Consider the following 18,185-nt stretch of genomic DNA (forward strand, 5'->3'; position numbering starts at 1 on the left):
CGGTACGGATGGGTGGTTCATGGCGGTACACGTTTATGGCATTTGGACGTATTAGATGGAAAAATAATAATAATAATAATAATTTTTTGGAAGACTTCATTTTGTTCTCTAATTTGTTTACAAGAAACAAATATGTATGTTTCAAAAATTCAATTTGTGTTTCAAAGAAAGCGAAAAATTATAGGTATGGCTCATTTTTTTCATTAGTAATAACTAACAATTTTAGGAATTTTTTGGAAAAGAAGTGCCATGACATTAGTATACATTCAAAATCTTACCTTTTTAATGAATGTTAACAATTTATAATATATTTAACATGGTTTTTTAAGGTCAAGCTCCCAAAAAAAAAAAAAAAGAAAAAAAAAAGGGTAAAGCTAGAGGGAAACTTCAACAAGTAGCATATAGATAAACGAAATTGATAAATTATTTGACTAATAGCCGAGTTTAAAAACTTAAAAAGTTTAACTTAAGAAATAAAGTATAAAATATATTTTCTTATAAATTGTATGAAAATGATGGAGGATGATGAGAATAGTGTCCAGAATATAACATATAAATATATCTATATATATAAACATTTCTGCTAATTTAAGTTAATTCTCTTAGATAGGGGCCACATAAATAAGCTCACCAATTAAGGCAGGGGTTGGTGGGAAAAAACTGCTGGGAATGACGACTTTTTAAACAAAGTTCCTAGGGAAAGGGCCAAACTTCACTTGAATAAAGTAGACTCACATGTGATGCAAACAGTGTATTGTCACCCAGAGCCAGCTCCAAAATTCCCATATAAATATATTTTACACATATGAACGATCTATAAAATGAAATACACCCAAAAACAAGAAAAAATTCGAGAAGTTATTCATATAGAGTGCAAATTAATGTTGAATGTATTGGAGGGTGAGCAATAAGAATTGCAGAAATTAATACATATATATATATATGCATATATTTTCACCTTTTATTATAAATGATTGCTCCGGCTGCATTGGAACTAGGTTTCAGGTTTTAATTTAAGTGAGAAACAGTAAATTAATAGGGTTAAAAATAAAAAATAAAACTTCTTGCAGGTTATGAAAATTATTAAAACCATGTAAGTTTTTTTTTTTTTCTTTTTTGTACGATATAATGTAATTTTTGCTTCTAGAGTTTTTTTTTTTTTTTTTTTTTTTGAAATATACAAACTAAAATGATAGCAAACCAAGGAAAAAGTTTAAAGGCTAAATGATTTGCCTAACGAATCCATTAATGTCAAAGCTTTGGACAACGTTCTAATTGTAGATTCAGACTGCTGTAGGGCTCAATTTTTGTATTTTGATTAAAGGATAAATAAAAACTTTTTTTTTTTGGGTAATGGGTATAAATCAAAACTGTTGATTAATCTAATCCTTTCCTTTTCCTCAACCGACCATCACTAGCTTATTTTACCTTTCTTCATTTTTTTATTATTTTTTTATTATTATTTTTTCACTTTACCACGTAATGTCAAGTAATTTGAAAACTTTAGATGAATATTTTGGAGATTTTGTAATACCTTTGTTTTTGACTTTTTAGTATTTTTTCAAAAGAAAAAATTATTGTCTTCCACTTTCTTCTCTAATCTCTATCATTTCATTCCTCTCTCATATTTCTCCTCTCTTTTCTCTCCACTTTATTTTCTCTCTCCCAACGCTCATCCATACTTATCTTTTTTCCCCCGGGGTTTTTTTTCAGAGATATGAAAGAACAAAAAAAATAAAATAAATAAATAAATAAAAATAGAGAACTTGTTTAAGAGCTGTGTTTTTATTTTTTATTTTTCAAAAAACCCCTGGGAAAAAAAAGTTAACAAAGAAAAGCTTTAATTGTCAAATAACGTGGGCCTGAATTCCAACAATCAATCACAAAAGACTGCTTAGACTAGATCACAATATATAAATTACAATTAGTTGGAATACCTATTTTCTGTTATAGTTTAAGTAACAGGAAAAAAAAATAACCGTTAAAATGGTAAAAAGTAGTCAGCACGAAATACATGGTCTTATTGATGTGCATAGTTCTATTGCTGCAATTATCTTTGTATTCAAATATAAATAATTCCCAATGATTTACAATATATTTTACCTGTTTTCGTATAGAACCAGAATATAACATAAACATTAATAATATATATATATATATATATATATATAAATATATATGTGCATGTAATCATAATATTGAACAAATACAGATGGCAAGATAAGGGCCATAAGCAATGAATACAAGCAATTGATTCCAGTATTATCATCTTCAGAGACAGAAAACAAAGAGATGGAAATGGGGTTCAAATTCAAAAACAATCAAAACTAGCATAAGTGGAAAGAAAAGGAGAAGATGATATAAAGAAAGTTAATTATGGGGTAGCATTGAAAGTGTGAAGATTCTTGTAGAAAGAGATTGTTGTCCTATACTAATCATTATATCTACTTTCTCTTTAACAACAACTTGAGTGGATTGAACAATGAAGCTATACTATACAAGTGAAAAAAGCTTTCCTTTCTAGTTGGTAAGCAGTCAGTATTTGCCTCCCCTTGCCGACAGGATCCGCTATGTCTTCCACCAACTTGAGTAGCAAAACCAAATCCATAGATCAAAATTAAAACCAACTCTTAGTACTGTAGTTGCAACTACATATTTATACCAGTTTCCCATCAAGTGGATTTTTGATAATTTTACTATCAAGACTTCATTTACTTCATTTATTAACTATTAAATCACTTCAATGAAATTTAAAAATCAGTTTATGATTCATCAAGTTTTTACAAAGTTCACTTTCCCTAAATACAGTTTTAATATATCATTAAATACATATCAAGCTACTATTGATTTTTAATTTCCAATTCATAAAGTGATATAAGATCTAATAAGGGAAAACCTTATACCGAAACCATCAAGAAAACTTGATGTAAATCCGACTCTCTCCATAATATATAAACATATTACTACTAGGCTCCATCATAGCTATTACAGGTAATAATAATAGTTTAAGCGCCCAGTATAAAATATTCTGTATGTATATATTATATTATCATATTTTTGTCACATATACATATCATGTGAGACATGTTCTCACAGTTTAGTGCAATAGATGACACTATGGTAGGTGGGTAAATTCTAAAGCCCTAATGAGAAAGTGAGACGAGTGAGAGTGAAAAAGCTTTATTCGGTTTCTATGATAAGAAGATATGATTGGGTATAGATTATAAAAACATCCCTATTATGAGATTGCATCTAAAGCTATAACAGTATGATACCACTACCAAACTTCGAGCACTGTTTTGCCATTTGAAGAATTTAAAATAAGGGCAACCAATAAATCATACGCTATGTTGGTCAGCATACTGTATCTCCCACATCTCACCCTCTTTTCTCCAATTGTAATTGACACTTTGTTTGGTCATAAATTAAGAAAAACAGGGTTACTGAGTTTTATTGCTTCTTCTGTCTGGCATCAGAAACCTTACCGATCAAGAATTCTGCACGCAAAAATAAGATAATTAGGAGTGAAAGGGCCATCACACTGTAAAGCTACAAGGACAAGGCTAGGCTTCTTCTCACCATTAGACCTCCCAGAATGGAAAAGGTGCACATACTGTGTCACGTTCATTACAACCTTAATACCCTATACAATCAGTTCCAAGCCTGAGGAAAAGAAACATTTTTGCATTAACATTTATAACATGTCAAACATTAGTGTTTTAGTTCCTCAGTTTCAACCTCACAGTAGGGAAATGATTTTTAATGAGCCAGACGGCAAAAAAGCAGTCATGCGATTATGTATGTACAAAAAAATTAAACAGAATATTAAATAATACCACCATCACAAGAACCAACAACTTGCTACTTATAGTCAACTTGCCCATTGAAATGTACATGCAGAATCAGTTCAAATTTGTTGCAATATCCCCTTCAGTCTTTTTATGTGGCTCCTCATGCCGACAACCCTCCTTGCTTCTGCTTTGCTCAAGGCTTTTTAGCAATTATAACAAGCCTAATTGATAACTCCGCGAAACTTCAATCTTCAACGTTAGAAATTAAAAGTCCATAGAAGGGCCCAGTTAGAGAGTAAAAATGTCACAAGAATTGGAATGTTTAAATGACAAGTTACCAAGGATGATGCGATATAAGCCAAGCGATAATATTTAAAGCGATGCAAGTTTAGAAAAATATTAACTATACAAGAAAACATAGAGAAAGAGGAGTGATTAGAAAGAAGGCCCCGCATACCTCACTTTTCGTTGACCATGACAACCAAAAAACTGAAATGGACATCCACTCCTCATGGTGGGGCTCTCCATATTCAGAAACAGACATACCAGGAGATATGCCGAATTAAATCAACAAGAAGTGCTTCTTTAGCTACAAAGATTCGTTCTTGTGTTCTTCCGAGGTTGACCCATCTGGTGACTCAATTCTGGTTTGCCTTCCACCCAACCAGCTCAAGCAAACCCTATTCTGCATTGGAAATAAAATTTCAAACTAATGTCACTTTTGTGTCTTCTAGCAACTCGTACACTTAAAAAAACTAAACAGCTTCTTCATTCAACTAAACATAGATAGTGGTCACTCCATTCTAAAAATAAAGTTTTGCCACGTCTTTCTGTTATCAGTCAATATTTAACATATTATAGCCAAGTGCAGTGCCCAGTGGCTCGAATAGGTAATTGTCTTTTCAACATAGGCAGTCAGAATTATACCTAAATAAGATAATCAAACATAAATTTTCAGCATGATGAATAAAATATGCAGATTTTCTGTGACAATGATATGAACCACAATTTACAGAAATCCCTAGTCCTATGTGGACTAGCTATACATTTCAGGATTAAGGAAAAGAAACAACAAACAGAATCTTTTGAAGGAGTTTCAATATAGTGGAGATTATGTTTGAGCTAACTTGGAATGTGACCTTTTATTTTGTCTTAACTGTTAGACCAAAAGCTATTCCAGTTTTAAAAGGACATAGGCGCATGCAGCCATAGATATTTAAGGATTATGGAGATAGGTCATGCAGGTGCTAAATTTGGCAAGGGGTTGTAAGAAATTATACTGCAAAGTCCTTGTCTGGCAGCAGTGGTTTGCATGTTGGATATAAATGCATGCATAGGTTTGGATCTTAGGACACTTGGACACAGTTGAACCACCTAAACGCCAAATTGTCTGCGTAATATGGTATGCAGCATCCCAATCCCCTTATTCAAACACATTTAGTACTGAAGCCAGAATTGGTTTATCTCAACTCTAAAGGAAAAAAAAATAAAATAAAATAAAAAATAAAAAAGTATCCTCTGTCAAGCAGGCCCGTGGGTTTGTACTTGACTGCTCATAGGGCAGACCTCCCATATCTAATCCATATCATGTATAAAAAACATTTGCACATTCCCATTTTCCAGTAGCATCCCAGCAGTTAAATAATATATCTTCCCATTGAACGAAGAATAAAGAACAAATAAGGAGCACAGAGAATTCCCTTAATGGCAACTTCTAGCAAAGCAGTAGAACCCGCTGTCTTGTGTAAAATAATAACAAAATTTCTGAAACTTTTAAAAAATAAAAATAATGGGTAGCAAAGGCTGCATGAATCAGGCACTCAAGTTCCTAGATACTTATATGGAAAATTCATAGGATCAAATATTTTGGGTTCCTGAATCTTTTCCAAATGACATGGCATAAACTACGGGTTGCCACTTGATCACCAACTAGGTTTTAGATTTTAATCGTACATTAAGGTGTGATTTGGATAAGATTTAGGAGCGCAATCCCTAGCATCTTCATTTTGTAATCACAGAATTTGACATGTGAACTCAGACCATTTATTGTGTATTACATAATGGAACAGAATTACTATATTTTGTCCAAATGAAATTTCAGTTACATTTGGTGACAGAAATATAAATTCCAGCGGCTTCTTCGGTGGAATAAGTCGAATAATATTCAGAAATTCACTAATGATACATTCAGGACTTCACTAATGATGATGATCTAACCTGCATCATTTCTGGATCTCGTTATCAGTTTAACAAGCAGTCCATATAGTAGATTTTCTGTTTCTGTTCATTAATTATCTCCTTTTACCCCTTTTATGAGTTAGACAAAACAACATTGTGGAGCATCATTAGTTGCATGAATAATCAAAGAGAAAGAAATTAAAATTTCAATTAGAAAATAGTATATAATTAAATAATTTGCTGAATGAGTACAAAGTTAAATGAAATAAGCTGTTACATGCAAAGAAGTTAAAAAAATCTGTTACATGGGAAGACGAGGTGCCAATTCAAATTTACAATCAAATACATACAAACACAAAGCATTACAATAAAGACAGAAAAATATCATATTTAATTCACAAGGAAGAGGAACAAAAAATAATAATATAAAAAAAAAAAAAAAAAAAAAAAAAAAAGAGACAAGAGTTACTAATTGATGTTGACAAGAAAAAGGTTGAACAAAAAACACTACTTTTAAATCTTTTAAACATGTTAGTTTTTGAGATGGGATTATAAAGATAGTTTTTCAAGCTAGATACTACAAATTTAAACATGAAGTAACATATATTTACATCTCAAAGTTCTCTAGCAAATGTCATAACATTCATCCAAAAATATTCCTAGACCATTTAATGTTTATGAAAGACAAGGGTTGTTTTCTTTACAAAAGCTAAGAAAGCCAGAGTCATTTCTTAGCAGGAAATTAACAATTCACTTGGATCATGAAGCAAGGCCTATTATAGTAATATGTTGTTCAACTCGTTCACACTGTCATTCCCTCAGAACCATGATTCCCTCAAAATTTGAAGCTATGTTGTAGAAGATGAAAAGAGAAAAATGATAGTGAAAGAAAAAAAAATTCAATAAATCCTAGGGTTACAGAATCCTACAGGAGTTGAAAGAAAAACATTACACTGAGGGTGCATCGGCAAAGACCTCATTGAGCATTTCATCCTCGACACCCGCAGTGGCAAAGAGTTCTGCATCCTTTTCTTCTTCATTAGAGAGATCCCGTCTTTCAAGCTTCGCATGAGCTGCTATGAATATCATCTTCTGAGCCCTTTCCAGACCTACCCTTGAGTGTCTATGCACACAAAACCATTTCATGAATGACCAATTGCACTTAAATCCACACGAGGTTGCCTGAAGGAAAATAAGCCTAACAGCAACCTTCCCCAGGGATTTAAGCTCACTTAGGCAAGTTTCCCACACAAGTCTACTGCTCTGTGGGTTTGCAATTTTCATCTTTCCAGTTGCAGGATCTCGCTGTTTAACCTGAACTGCTCGAGCATAAAGTGGGTCCAGTCCTTCTGATCTCCATTTCATGAGCTCCATTAATGCAATATGAGCTTCTTCCCGGGTAACCAACCTTGTTATGAGTTTATCCACATCCTTTTCCTGCTCATGCGTCAAGCACTTGAATGGTGGAAGGTATTTCCCACTTGTATCCCTCATCAAGTAAAGTGGATCAAGGATAAATGCGGCCGCCCAAGCGGGGTGGTAGTTTTTTCTGAATCTCTTTTCAACTATTTTCTCGACAGGTCCTTCAGCAATGCTGAATTTGACACACCAGTCCTTGACTTTTGCTCTTAAGTCCTCCCAAAGAGGTAAGCATTGCCCAATTAATGGCCTCTCAGCTTCAATCTCCTGAGCCATTCCTCTGATCAGCTTCACAAGCGAATAAACTGCTTCCAATTCATTCCAAAAACTTTCAGTTTGAATCATCCCAGCAACTTCTCTCCCAGTTGGATCCTCCACGAACGTAGCTTTACATGAATCATCCAACACGACCATTTGAAGTATCCTTGAACAGCTCAAAACATCCTCCAACATAGCATAAACAGGTGCAAAGTTCTTCGAAGTATCGCATTTCGGAGAAGGAACACGGAGCAATCCAGCATACTCAAGCTCCTGTTCTTTGTACTTCAGAAAAACATTCCTAACCTGAGAATTCGTATTTACAAAGTTGGCAACTTTTAAGCAATTCTCATTGACAACCCTGAAGAGCTGAAACTCTTTGTTCAAATCCTTAAACAAACTAATGAACCCCTGAAGCTGACAGGAGAGATTCACCATCCAGTGGTTCTGAATCTCCAAATTCCTTAATGCCTTGGCCTTATATTTATCTGCAACAATTCCCACACAGCGCTGCACGCTATTCCCACACACACCTTGAATGGTATCCCACAAAACTTCCTCAGCATATTTGGATGAAACTGGCCCACCGGTAAACACAGCCTTCTGAAAAACACTAGTCCGGTTAGGAAGATTCAATGTGAACTTGACCAGATTTTCTTCTCCACAAGGGAACCCACAAAAATTCTTACTCTTCCACCCACTGGAAGCAACTTGAAAGAACATTGCGTCTCTAATCCTAGCTTCCGACTCTGCTTTGGCCTCTTCAAACTTAGCATCAAGTCGAGCACCCGAAAGCTCCCGTCGAGATATTGCTGGCAAACCCACCTGGTTGATGAAGGACCTGAACTTTGGGTGCTCGAGGCTCGATAGAGAGACCGACCCACATGACTCGTAGAACCACTCGGCAAGCAATTCAAGCGCGGAGTCAATCTGTTCCTTGCTTAGTGCAGGACTCGGAGAAGCTTTGGGACTCTTTAACTTCTTCACACTGTTTTCCAACATAGCCAACGCACCCAGATCATCTTTCCCACCCGACAACATCAAATGGTGCTGGTACAATCCAGTGGCGTTGCTCACCGTGTTAACGGCGTTCGGCGGCGGCGAGTAACCGAGTTCGCCGCAGTAACGGGACGACTCGATCATCGCCAGAGAATGAACCTCCAACGAATTCGAAGTGGTGAGAGGAGCGTGAGGAGTAGGAGGAGTACTGCACATTTGAGAGCTTCGCTTTCTGTGATTGTGCGAAGACGGCGAAGGCAACGAGGATATCGGTAATGGCGAAAACGACGAATTGGGTCTGAGAACGGCGCTGAAATTTGGACAAGTACCCCTTTTCAAATGCTCGGTAGCAGTCCTCGACGGGTTCGAAGCGGAGAAGACGGCGTCGCATAGAGAGCACTTGAGTTTGACGGCTTTCGGAAGGTTTGTGTTTGGATTGCGAATGAGAATGGGCTCCAAATGCACCCAGTACCAAGCTCCTTTACCCTTTATGGCTTTGGTTCGAACAGTAACCAAACCTTCGTAGCGCTTGCTCAAAGCTTTGGCCGCAATATCATCCACAGAGGGAGGTGGGTCGGTGGTGGTGGGTGTTGAATTTGTGGAAGCCATTGGAGTTAAAAAAAAAAAAAAAAAAAAAAAGAAAACGTTTAGTAAAAAAAAAAAAAAAGCACCAAAACTTTAACCAGTTTTTTTTTTTTTTCTTTTTTTCTTTTTTCCTTTTCTCTTTGGTGGTTCAAGAATAGAACCAGATATATGTTATTACATTATAGGGTTAAGCTTGGTCTAACATGGCGCCGGTGGTGCTTCGGAGCATCTATCGGGAAACAAATGATCGCCGGAAGGAAGAGAGATTTTGGGTTTAGCCGGAGCAGCATAACCGGAACCGACGATCATGGTCGGAGAAAGAAGAAGGGGTTTCCGGAGAGCGTCAAATGGAAAAGGATTGGAAGGTGTTTGTTAAATTGTCTAGCTCAGCTGCACGACGGAAGATTGGACAGACTAGACAGTGGAGGAAACAACAGGCAGATACACACTATACATATATAGAGAGTGAGCGCAGAAGAAAAAGAAGAGAGAGAGAGGGAAGCTGAACGACTGAATGCAAGTCTTTTTTTTTTTTTCTTTTTTTTTCTTTTTTTTTTAAACTTAAAAGGCTGTATTTGTTTGTTTTAACCAAAAACTCTTTTTTTTAAGTAATAATTGTCTAAGCAAAAAAATAATATTAAGAACAATGATTTTTTTTGCCCCCCCAAAAAAAGTAACAATTATATTTTCAAGATTTTTACAATATCGTAGAATCGTGAGTAATAATTATCTAAGTAAAAAAATAATATTAAGAACAATTTCCTCCCCACACCACCCCCCCAAAACAAAAACAAAAATTAAAAAAGTAACAATTATATTTTCAAGATTTTTACAATATCTTAGAATCGTGTTGGTGTTAATATTTCGGGTAAAATTAATATGCACTAATGTGCAGTTGAACAAAAATGGTTAAAAAAAAAAGAGAATAAAAACTAAAATTAAAATAATATATTCAATTTAAAATTTAATAGATTTAAAATGAATTATAGATTTTAAAGGATTTAATAGATTATTATAAAATTTTATAGACTTTATAAATAATTTATAAAAATTCAATAAAAATGTTTGATTTTATATTGATAATTTTTTTTTATAATTTTATTTTTAAAATCTTTTTAAATTCATCAATTTTTTAAAATCTTTCAAAAAAAAAATAATTTTTTGAATACTTATATATTTTTAAAAAAATTTACAAAGTCTTAATTGAATACGTTAATGAACTTTTATAAAATCTATTAAATTTTTAATTGAATATCATTAGATTTGTATGAACCTTTTTAAAATTTAAATCGAATAACTCTAAATTTTTAAAATCTTTCAAATTCTAAATTGAATACACATATTAGTATCAATATCAACTAAATGTTTTCTATTCCAAAAAATAAATAAATAAAAACTCTGATCCAAAATTCCCAGCATGAAAAAACTGTTCAAAATATATACAAACATTATCTATTATTAGTAATCTTACTTTTTAATTTATTATTTATTCATCATAGTAAAAGTAGGTAAAATTCAAATTTAACAGCATGCATTTTTATCAATTTTAGTTCTGTATTTATCAGTGATGTGTATTGCGAATTATTCTACAATTATATCTATTGATATATATCCTATAAAAAAAAAATTATATATACCTATTGATATTTAAAACTGATAAAAGAAAGATTGACGTTTTAGTTTTTGGTGCTTTTGGGACGGTCCAAATTGCAACGGCTATCATGATGGTTGATCAGGCTTGGTTTTAAAATTTCATTCTTTAATTTTTCAGACAAATAAATAAGTAAAATGAAGTTTTTTTTAAATGTAAAAATATGTATATATGGTAATATATGTAAAAAAAATATATATATATATATATATACATATATGTATATACAATATAATACATTTACATAGATACTATAAAAATATATAATAAAGGATTCATTCACCACCTAAATGTCTGGTTTTGTCAAAGCAAAAAAAAAAAAAAAAAGAAAAAAAAAAGGTTTGGTTTGGAGACATAAGTGTTCTCAATCTTACTTATTTTATTTATTTTTTATTATTACAGTTTGGGAAATGAGGGATTTTCATCCATATCAAAGGTTAAAAAAAAAACATTTTCTTTTTAAAATTGTTTTTGATGGTAACTAGTTCCATTTTCTGTAAGGAAAATATTTTTATTTAATTATTTATATGTTCTATAAATTGAGACTCCAAAGTTGTCCAATAAAAGACAACTAATAATCGCTAACTTATATATGTTTTTCTTTTTCATCATTATTAGGAATAAATTTACACAAAACTCATTAAAGTCTAATCATATGCTCTAACAAATTGAATAAACATATTAATATTATACTCATAAATAGTCAAAGCAGTTGCGCTTGAATCCGCATTTTCTATTTTCTTTTTCTTTTTTTAAATGAAACTTTTGATAAAATAATTCTTATATGTTGGTTAGGTGCATCGGTTTGCATGCAACATTGAAAGAAATAATAATGGGGAATGGATGTCAATCTTGCTTTTTATCATATAAGCTAAAATTATAAAATAATTAAATATTCATGAGCTTTAATTTACTTTTAAATGGATAATTAATTAACCTAATGTGAGCAAAATCTTCATTCTCTGTGAATAGTTATCGAATAAACTTTTTGGAAGATGTACAACTAGCTCCATGCCTATGTGAATTGGATTAAGTTAAAATTATTTTTATTTTCTTAACATTAGAAAACTTGATGAAGGAAGTTCAAAGTTTTAGTCTAGCTATGAACAAAAAGCAAAAAGACTAAGAGCTCTCTAAAGTCCAGTTGCTGGATTTAATTAGTAGCATAATTCATAATATATCAAACTATCAAAAGGACAAGGACGAACTATATAACTGTCTTATTATTATTATTATTATTATTATTATTAGTATTGTTGTTGTTGTTGTTTTGTCCTTAAAAATGCTTATCAATTGGTAATAGGCTAGTATTTCAACTTAACTACTGACATACACACTCCAACAAGTTCTTGGTTTTCTTGTTTTTGTTTTTACATAATATAGTTACTTTATGGAATGTGGTTGCCTGGCGGTGATTGTGAGCCCTAATTGGAAATTAAGGACATGGAAGCAATTCCCAGCTAGCAGTTAAACTTAACATATTACATCCCATATGGTGATGACTAAATGATGCTGAAATTTGAGAGAGAGAGAGAGAGAGAGAGAGAGAGGTTGGTGTGTAGTGGTTATAATTGTGACCCCATTACTGTATTTTATTATTATTATTATTTCACTTTGTGGTGAATCCCAACTAAGGAGGGAAAAAAGTTTAAAGAAAAAAAAAAAGACCTTGTTTAATGATTACCAAAATATTCTCTGTTTTTTCAAGAAGAATACATTAGATTTCGCTTACAAAACTTGAGAAATAGATATCAATCAAAATTTTGGTTGTGTGGAAAATTCTAAAGATTTTTTTTTTGGGTAAAAAAAATAAAAAAAAAAATCTAAAGAAAACCAAGTATGTGTATGTGTGAATATCCACGAGTATTGCCAACTGCCGACGGCCGACTAGTGGCGTTTTGTTAAAAATCCATAGGAAATAATTACTAGAGAGGAAAAGTAGGCAGGGTTTAGTGAATTATTAATGGGAATTAGTATGAAAGAGTGAATTATTAACGGGAATTAGTATGAAAGACTTTGGCAGATGATGATTTGTTATGATGTATGCATATGTTTTTACAATTAATTACCACACAGTAAAATCTCGCATCTAATCAACGTCAGGTCTATACACAGTCAGATCTGGTGGTATGGTTTTGTAACAAAGTTGAAAATTTTAAAGTGGGAAAATGAAATTATAAAAGAAGAGATAGAGTACCTTCTTCGTGCATGGTGTTAATCATATATATACAGGAGCTATGAAATGATTAGCTATAAGATAAGCTTTTTGTTTCAAATCTTTACTTTCATAATTCACAAGCCTCCATTGCTCGAAGTTTTTCATATTTCAAAAGAGAAGAGGATCCATATATATATATATATATATATATATATATATATATATATAATTTTCATTAATATCCCTTGTTTTATCCATATAATAATAATAATAACAATAATAATCATCATCATCATGCTTGTTATGACCTTTTTCCTTTCTACCCCATTTTTTTTGTCCAATTCAACCTAAAGTAATGTTAATTTAAAAAATAACCTATATATTTTTATCATATTATAATTATTAATCGAACAACAGAAATTTTTTTTTTTTCCATTATGGAATGAAATATTATTATTTTTACTTTCAAATAATAAAATGATTATTTATACGTATATAAATATCTATGTATACTAATTATTTAATGATTAAACTATCACTCTCCACGGACAGATTTTGTACCATAACAAGCTAGCGAGTTTGAGGATTTAATTACCACAATAAAAGAAAAAAAGAATCCATGATATTTGTAGAGGTGGTGTGCAAATATGATATTAAATATTAATTCAAAAAAAAAAAAAAAAACCAACTACAAAATGCATTTATGAGCAGTCTACATGTGGATGACATAAAAAGTCAAAAAAGTATCTTTATGTGGGAGAGAAGTGATGACATTTTCACCTAAAGCGTATGGTGCTTGTCTAACCTTAGACTTTACATAATATTAATATAAGGTACAATGTCTATTTCACCGAAATTAATGTATATATGGGACTAATTGATTTGTGAAATGAGTGAAAATAAGCTATCAATGAAATTCACATTGGATTTTGAATTTCGAACAATTGGATAGAGCCTCTAGGGACCCATTTCAAAACTTTTGTTTTTCTGATCATGATGATGGGGTAGAGATTATTCTAGGGTTTGTTCTACAGCTACTACCAATATTTCTTTTGTCCTTAATAATGCCATCCATATTTCCCTTTCCACAGGAAAACATAATAAAGATGAAAACCAATTTTAATTACAACCACATAAATTATCAGGTGTGAAATCAGGTCATCTTATTAGCAAGAGATTCAATGACATCTAACTCTCTTAGAAAAGAAACAAATTAGTCTTGCAGTTGGTAATTATGCTTGACCACCGTCATTATGAAAACATTACAAATATTTACTGACAAAATTTGGATAATTCAACATCAATGATCTCATTGAAGTAATATATAGGTTTTCTCTAATATTATTGTCAAACAGAACAATGTTTTTATTTATCTAATATATCTTTTTGGTAGAGTAGTAAATATGTTTGAAATAACAATGTTGATGAAATGCTATGATGACCTTATGTTATGTTATTTATTAAGGCTTAATATGGTATTATTGTAACTTTCAAAAAATTCAGCTTTAGTTGTGTTTAGAAAAAAAATCAAATAAGTATTTAGTAAATTATTATTTCATAATTATTAACTATTTAGTATTTGAATATTTGATAAATGATAATGTTTAATTGACATTATTATATATAATGATAGTAAATACATTACTTATTATTGCTTCTTTACTTGTAATCTTTTTCTTTATATAATTATTATATGTAACATATATTACTAAATATTTAAAACAATTTTAATTTTCATTATAATTATAGGAAATGTTGATAAAAACAAAATATTGCAAATGAAAAATAAATAAATAAAGAATACACAAAAGACGATCATACCTATTATTTTTGTGATTTGTCAATAGTCAACCAAAAAACAGAGGGAATATTATTATTTAACATTAATTCATTGGCATATCCAGTATAATAAATTAATAACTTTGTTTAGCAGATACAAATAGATCTAAAACAAAAATGATATTAACGTTTTGATAAATGTAATTATAGAATCTAAAACTAAAATCTTAAAACTAGTTCCTTACTCTTCAAAAAAAAGTGTCTGAGAATATAAATTATTTTTAAGCTTTACCAAACATTTAAAATAATTTTAAATATTTGATAATCAGTTTTAAAGTTTGAAAATCAATTTAAAACGGAGCCTAATTATTGATCTTCCGTAATATTGCCATACATTTTACCAATATTAATATAGAAGGTCTAATTTTACGAATCAAAACCAATAAATAATTACTAATTAATAAGAGAGTGAATTCATCAATTCATGTAATTATGGCATTATATATGGGAGAATATTTAATTTTAAAAAGTTTAAGATATGTGCAATAAGATATTCCATAGGGTACATTGCAAAAATATGATTTATAAAATAATTTATATTATTACAAAAATATAATTTATTTAAAAATCATCATTAATATTAAAAATTCGCATGCAGACTATCCCACATTATAAACAGATTCTAAATATATATATATATATATAGATATGTATTTTATCTTATATGACAAAAAGATTTTGTAAATAAAATGAATAAATATATAAATTGAAAGATGCAAATGTTTTATTCTCGTTAAAATAAAGGATTATGGATAGAGAACAAACTATAAAAATTTAAAAATTAAAAGAAAAAAAAGGTTATGAAAAATATGGTAGAAAGAGATTATCAAAGAATAAGAGGGTTTGCCCTTAAAAAAAAAATAAAAAATAAAAAGAATAAGAGGGAAAGTGGGTAAAAGTTGAGGGGTCGTTGGCGGCGGCTAATTAGTATTAGTTGGGTCTGTGAAGTTCTTGAAGAGTCCCAAACTGCAAAAAAAAGCAAAGCAAAAAGCAATATATAATGTATAATATAATATATATATATATATATATGTATGTATATAGTCGCAAGTTGGTAGTTGGTGGCTAGTAGTGCCTAGAATTGGCCAAGAACAATGTACCCCGTATTTTTCTTTCTTAGCTACAATATTTCACACAAGACTGGTAGAGACGGCAAATACTAATTATTTGTATTTCTTTTTATTATTATTTTAATAAAACGTTACTTTTAATTAATTAATTATTTTTTGTTTTGAGTAACAAATTGAAAATGAAGATTATTTAATAAGTGAAACAACCACTGGGGTTGACACCTTGACACCTCTCTATCCCCATTAAAAGTAGTGTGGGGTTGACATAATTTTGCATTATTAATATCGCATAATATATGTATATACATATGTATATTATATTTTACATATTTGTGCACGTGTTTCAAATGTGCTCTCCCTCTTTCTATTTTGTTTTTGTTTTCTTTTTAAAGCTTTGTTTGTAATTATGGTGGAATTCAGCCTCCCAATAACAAGGTTTATAATATTTGGACTATCTTCAACTCTACGTTACCAGATGAATTTTCTTCAGCTTTTATAGTAACCATCATTTTTGTTTATTATTCTTTTTTTTTTTTAATTTGTCTTTTTTCATTTTTTTTTTGGTTTAAGATTTTGAAATTAAGTTGTATCCTTAGGTTTGGTCCATAGTCAGAGTTCAAACCTTGTAATCAACACAAAACAAAAAGAAAAAAAGTATACTCCTAACAGGTGCTCAAATGGTAGAAGACTGGTAATCCAGCAGTATGCACTTTTATGAGAAGTAAAAAACAAATGTGAAGAGAAAAAATTCAACGATATATTATTAGCCTTTTGGATCTTAAACGAATGTATTTAAAATATAATAATAATTTTTTGAAAATGTTATTACATAAGCACCAGTCAAACAAGTCTGCATATTGGACCAACTTTGTCGAATTGGTTACTATCTCGCATTAATACTCGGTTTCCTTCCATGAGCCAAAACTTACCACACTTTTAGGCCCATTTCGGTACAAAAGAGACCATTATTTAATTCTTCTTCTTCCTTCTAATTTTTATTTTGAGGAAAGCCATTATATAATCATCCTTTCAAATATAAATTGAATTTTATTTTTGTTTATTGGAGATCCTTTTTTTTTTTTAATTCATTTTTTTGGGTTTCGAGTTCTTCCATGGTTGAAATGATGGTTTGATGTTATCCAATGAATGCCCAAATCCAACTAATAACTTTGTCAACAAGATTACTCTTTAATAATTTCTTTAGCAGCTCGTGGCTTAGTTGAACAGGATATAAGTGATTTATGATGAGTTTGAGAATTTGGATTTAATTATTAATAATTACTTAATTTATTTTTTCTAAAATATTTAATAAAAAAATTATAGACTGTTAACTTATATTCGTCATATTAAAAATATAGATAATCATTCAAATTAATATAAATGTAATTTAGAGAAAAATATTTATTCAGAATATAATTTTTTTGAAAAGAAAAAAATAAATTGATAGATATTTTCAGCTATTATTGTTATATTTAAACGGAAGTATTAAAATCGACTTTAAAATTAAATGTTTATACATTCATGAATCATAGATTGAAATATTTTTCAATTTTAACATAATATAGATTGTAATATATAAAATCATTAGAGATACTTTTATATTTTAACGACGTCTAAATTTGTCTTTTCCTTTTACATCCTATATCATTTAAGGAGGTGTAATCTATAGTTTGAAATATTTTAAAAATATTTAAAATTTTGAGATATTCGATTTAGATTTTAAAATAGTCTATACAAATCCAATAATATTTAATTTAGATTTTAATGGATTTTATAAAAGTCCATTAAAATTCAGGTGTATTCAATTAAGACTTTATAAAATTCTTTTGAAATCTAATGGTATTTAAAAAATCATTGATTTTAAAAAAATTTAAAAAATAATGGATTTCAAAAGAATTTTAACAGTGAAATTGTAAAGAAAATTGTTAATATGAAATCCAGTCTTAATCCTAAAGATTTCGTTGTATTCTTATAAACTTTTTATGAAATCTATGGAATTCCATTACAATCCATCAAATCTTTTAAAATTTTGCAGAATGTATTCAATTTAATGTTTGATGTATTTAAAATGAGTTATAGACTTTAAAGGATTTGATTGATTGTTATAGATTTTTACGAATTCCATAAAAAATTTATAAGAATCCAACGAAATCTTTGGATTTAAGGCTGAATTTTATATTGGCAATTTTCTTTATAATTTTACTGTTAAAATCCTTTCAAATCCATTATTTTTTAAA

At 30.2% G+C, this 18,185-nt stretch overlaps 1 protein-coding gene across 5 annotated transcripts; it reads right to left on the reverse strand.

Annotated features, from left to right (window-relative positions):
* Positions 1-3,017: 3,017 nt before the first annotated feature.
* On the reverse strand, positions 3,018-9,773 carry LOC107414273 (uncharacterized). 5 transcript variants are annotated; one of them, XM_048470098.2, is made up of 4 exons: positions 6,945-9,773; positions 4,249-4,476; positions 3,580-3,663; positions 3,018-3,497 (listed from the first exon to the last, which is right to left on the reverse strand). In XM_048470098.2, exons 1-2 carry the CDS (start codon positions 9,252-9,254, stop codon positions 4,381-4,383), a joined length of 2,406 nt encoding a protein of 801 aa, XP_048326055.1. In that variant the 5' UTR covers positions 9,255-9,773; the 3' UTR covers positions 3,018-3,497; positions 3,580-3,663; positions 4,249-4,380. The 5 variants fall into 5 exon arrangements, with proteins under 5 accessions (XP_048326055.1, XP_048326053.1, XP_048326054.1 ...); XM_048470096.2 differs by having other exon boundaries at positions 3,580-4,040; XM_048470097.2 differs by having other exon boundaries at positions 3,837-4,476.
* Between the last annotated feature and the right edge of the window lie 8,412 nt (positions 9,774-18,185).

This window comes from Ziziphus jujuba, chromosome 8 (assembly GCF_031755915.1).
Source record: "Ziziphus jujuba cultivar Dongzao chromosome 8, ASM3175591v1".
Taxonomy (NCBI): Eukaryota; Viridiplantae; Streptophyta; class Magnoliopsida; order Rosales; family Rhamnaceae; genus Ziziphus; species Ziziphus jujuba.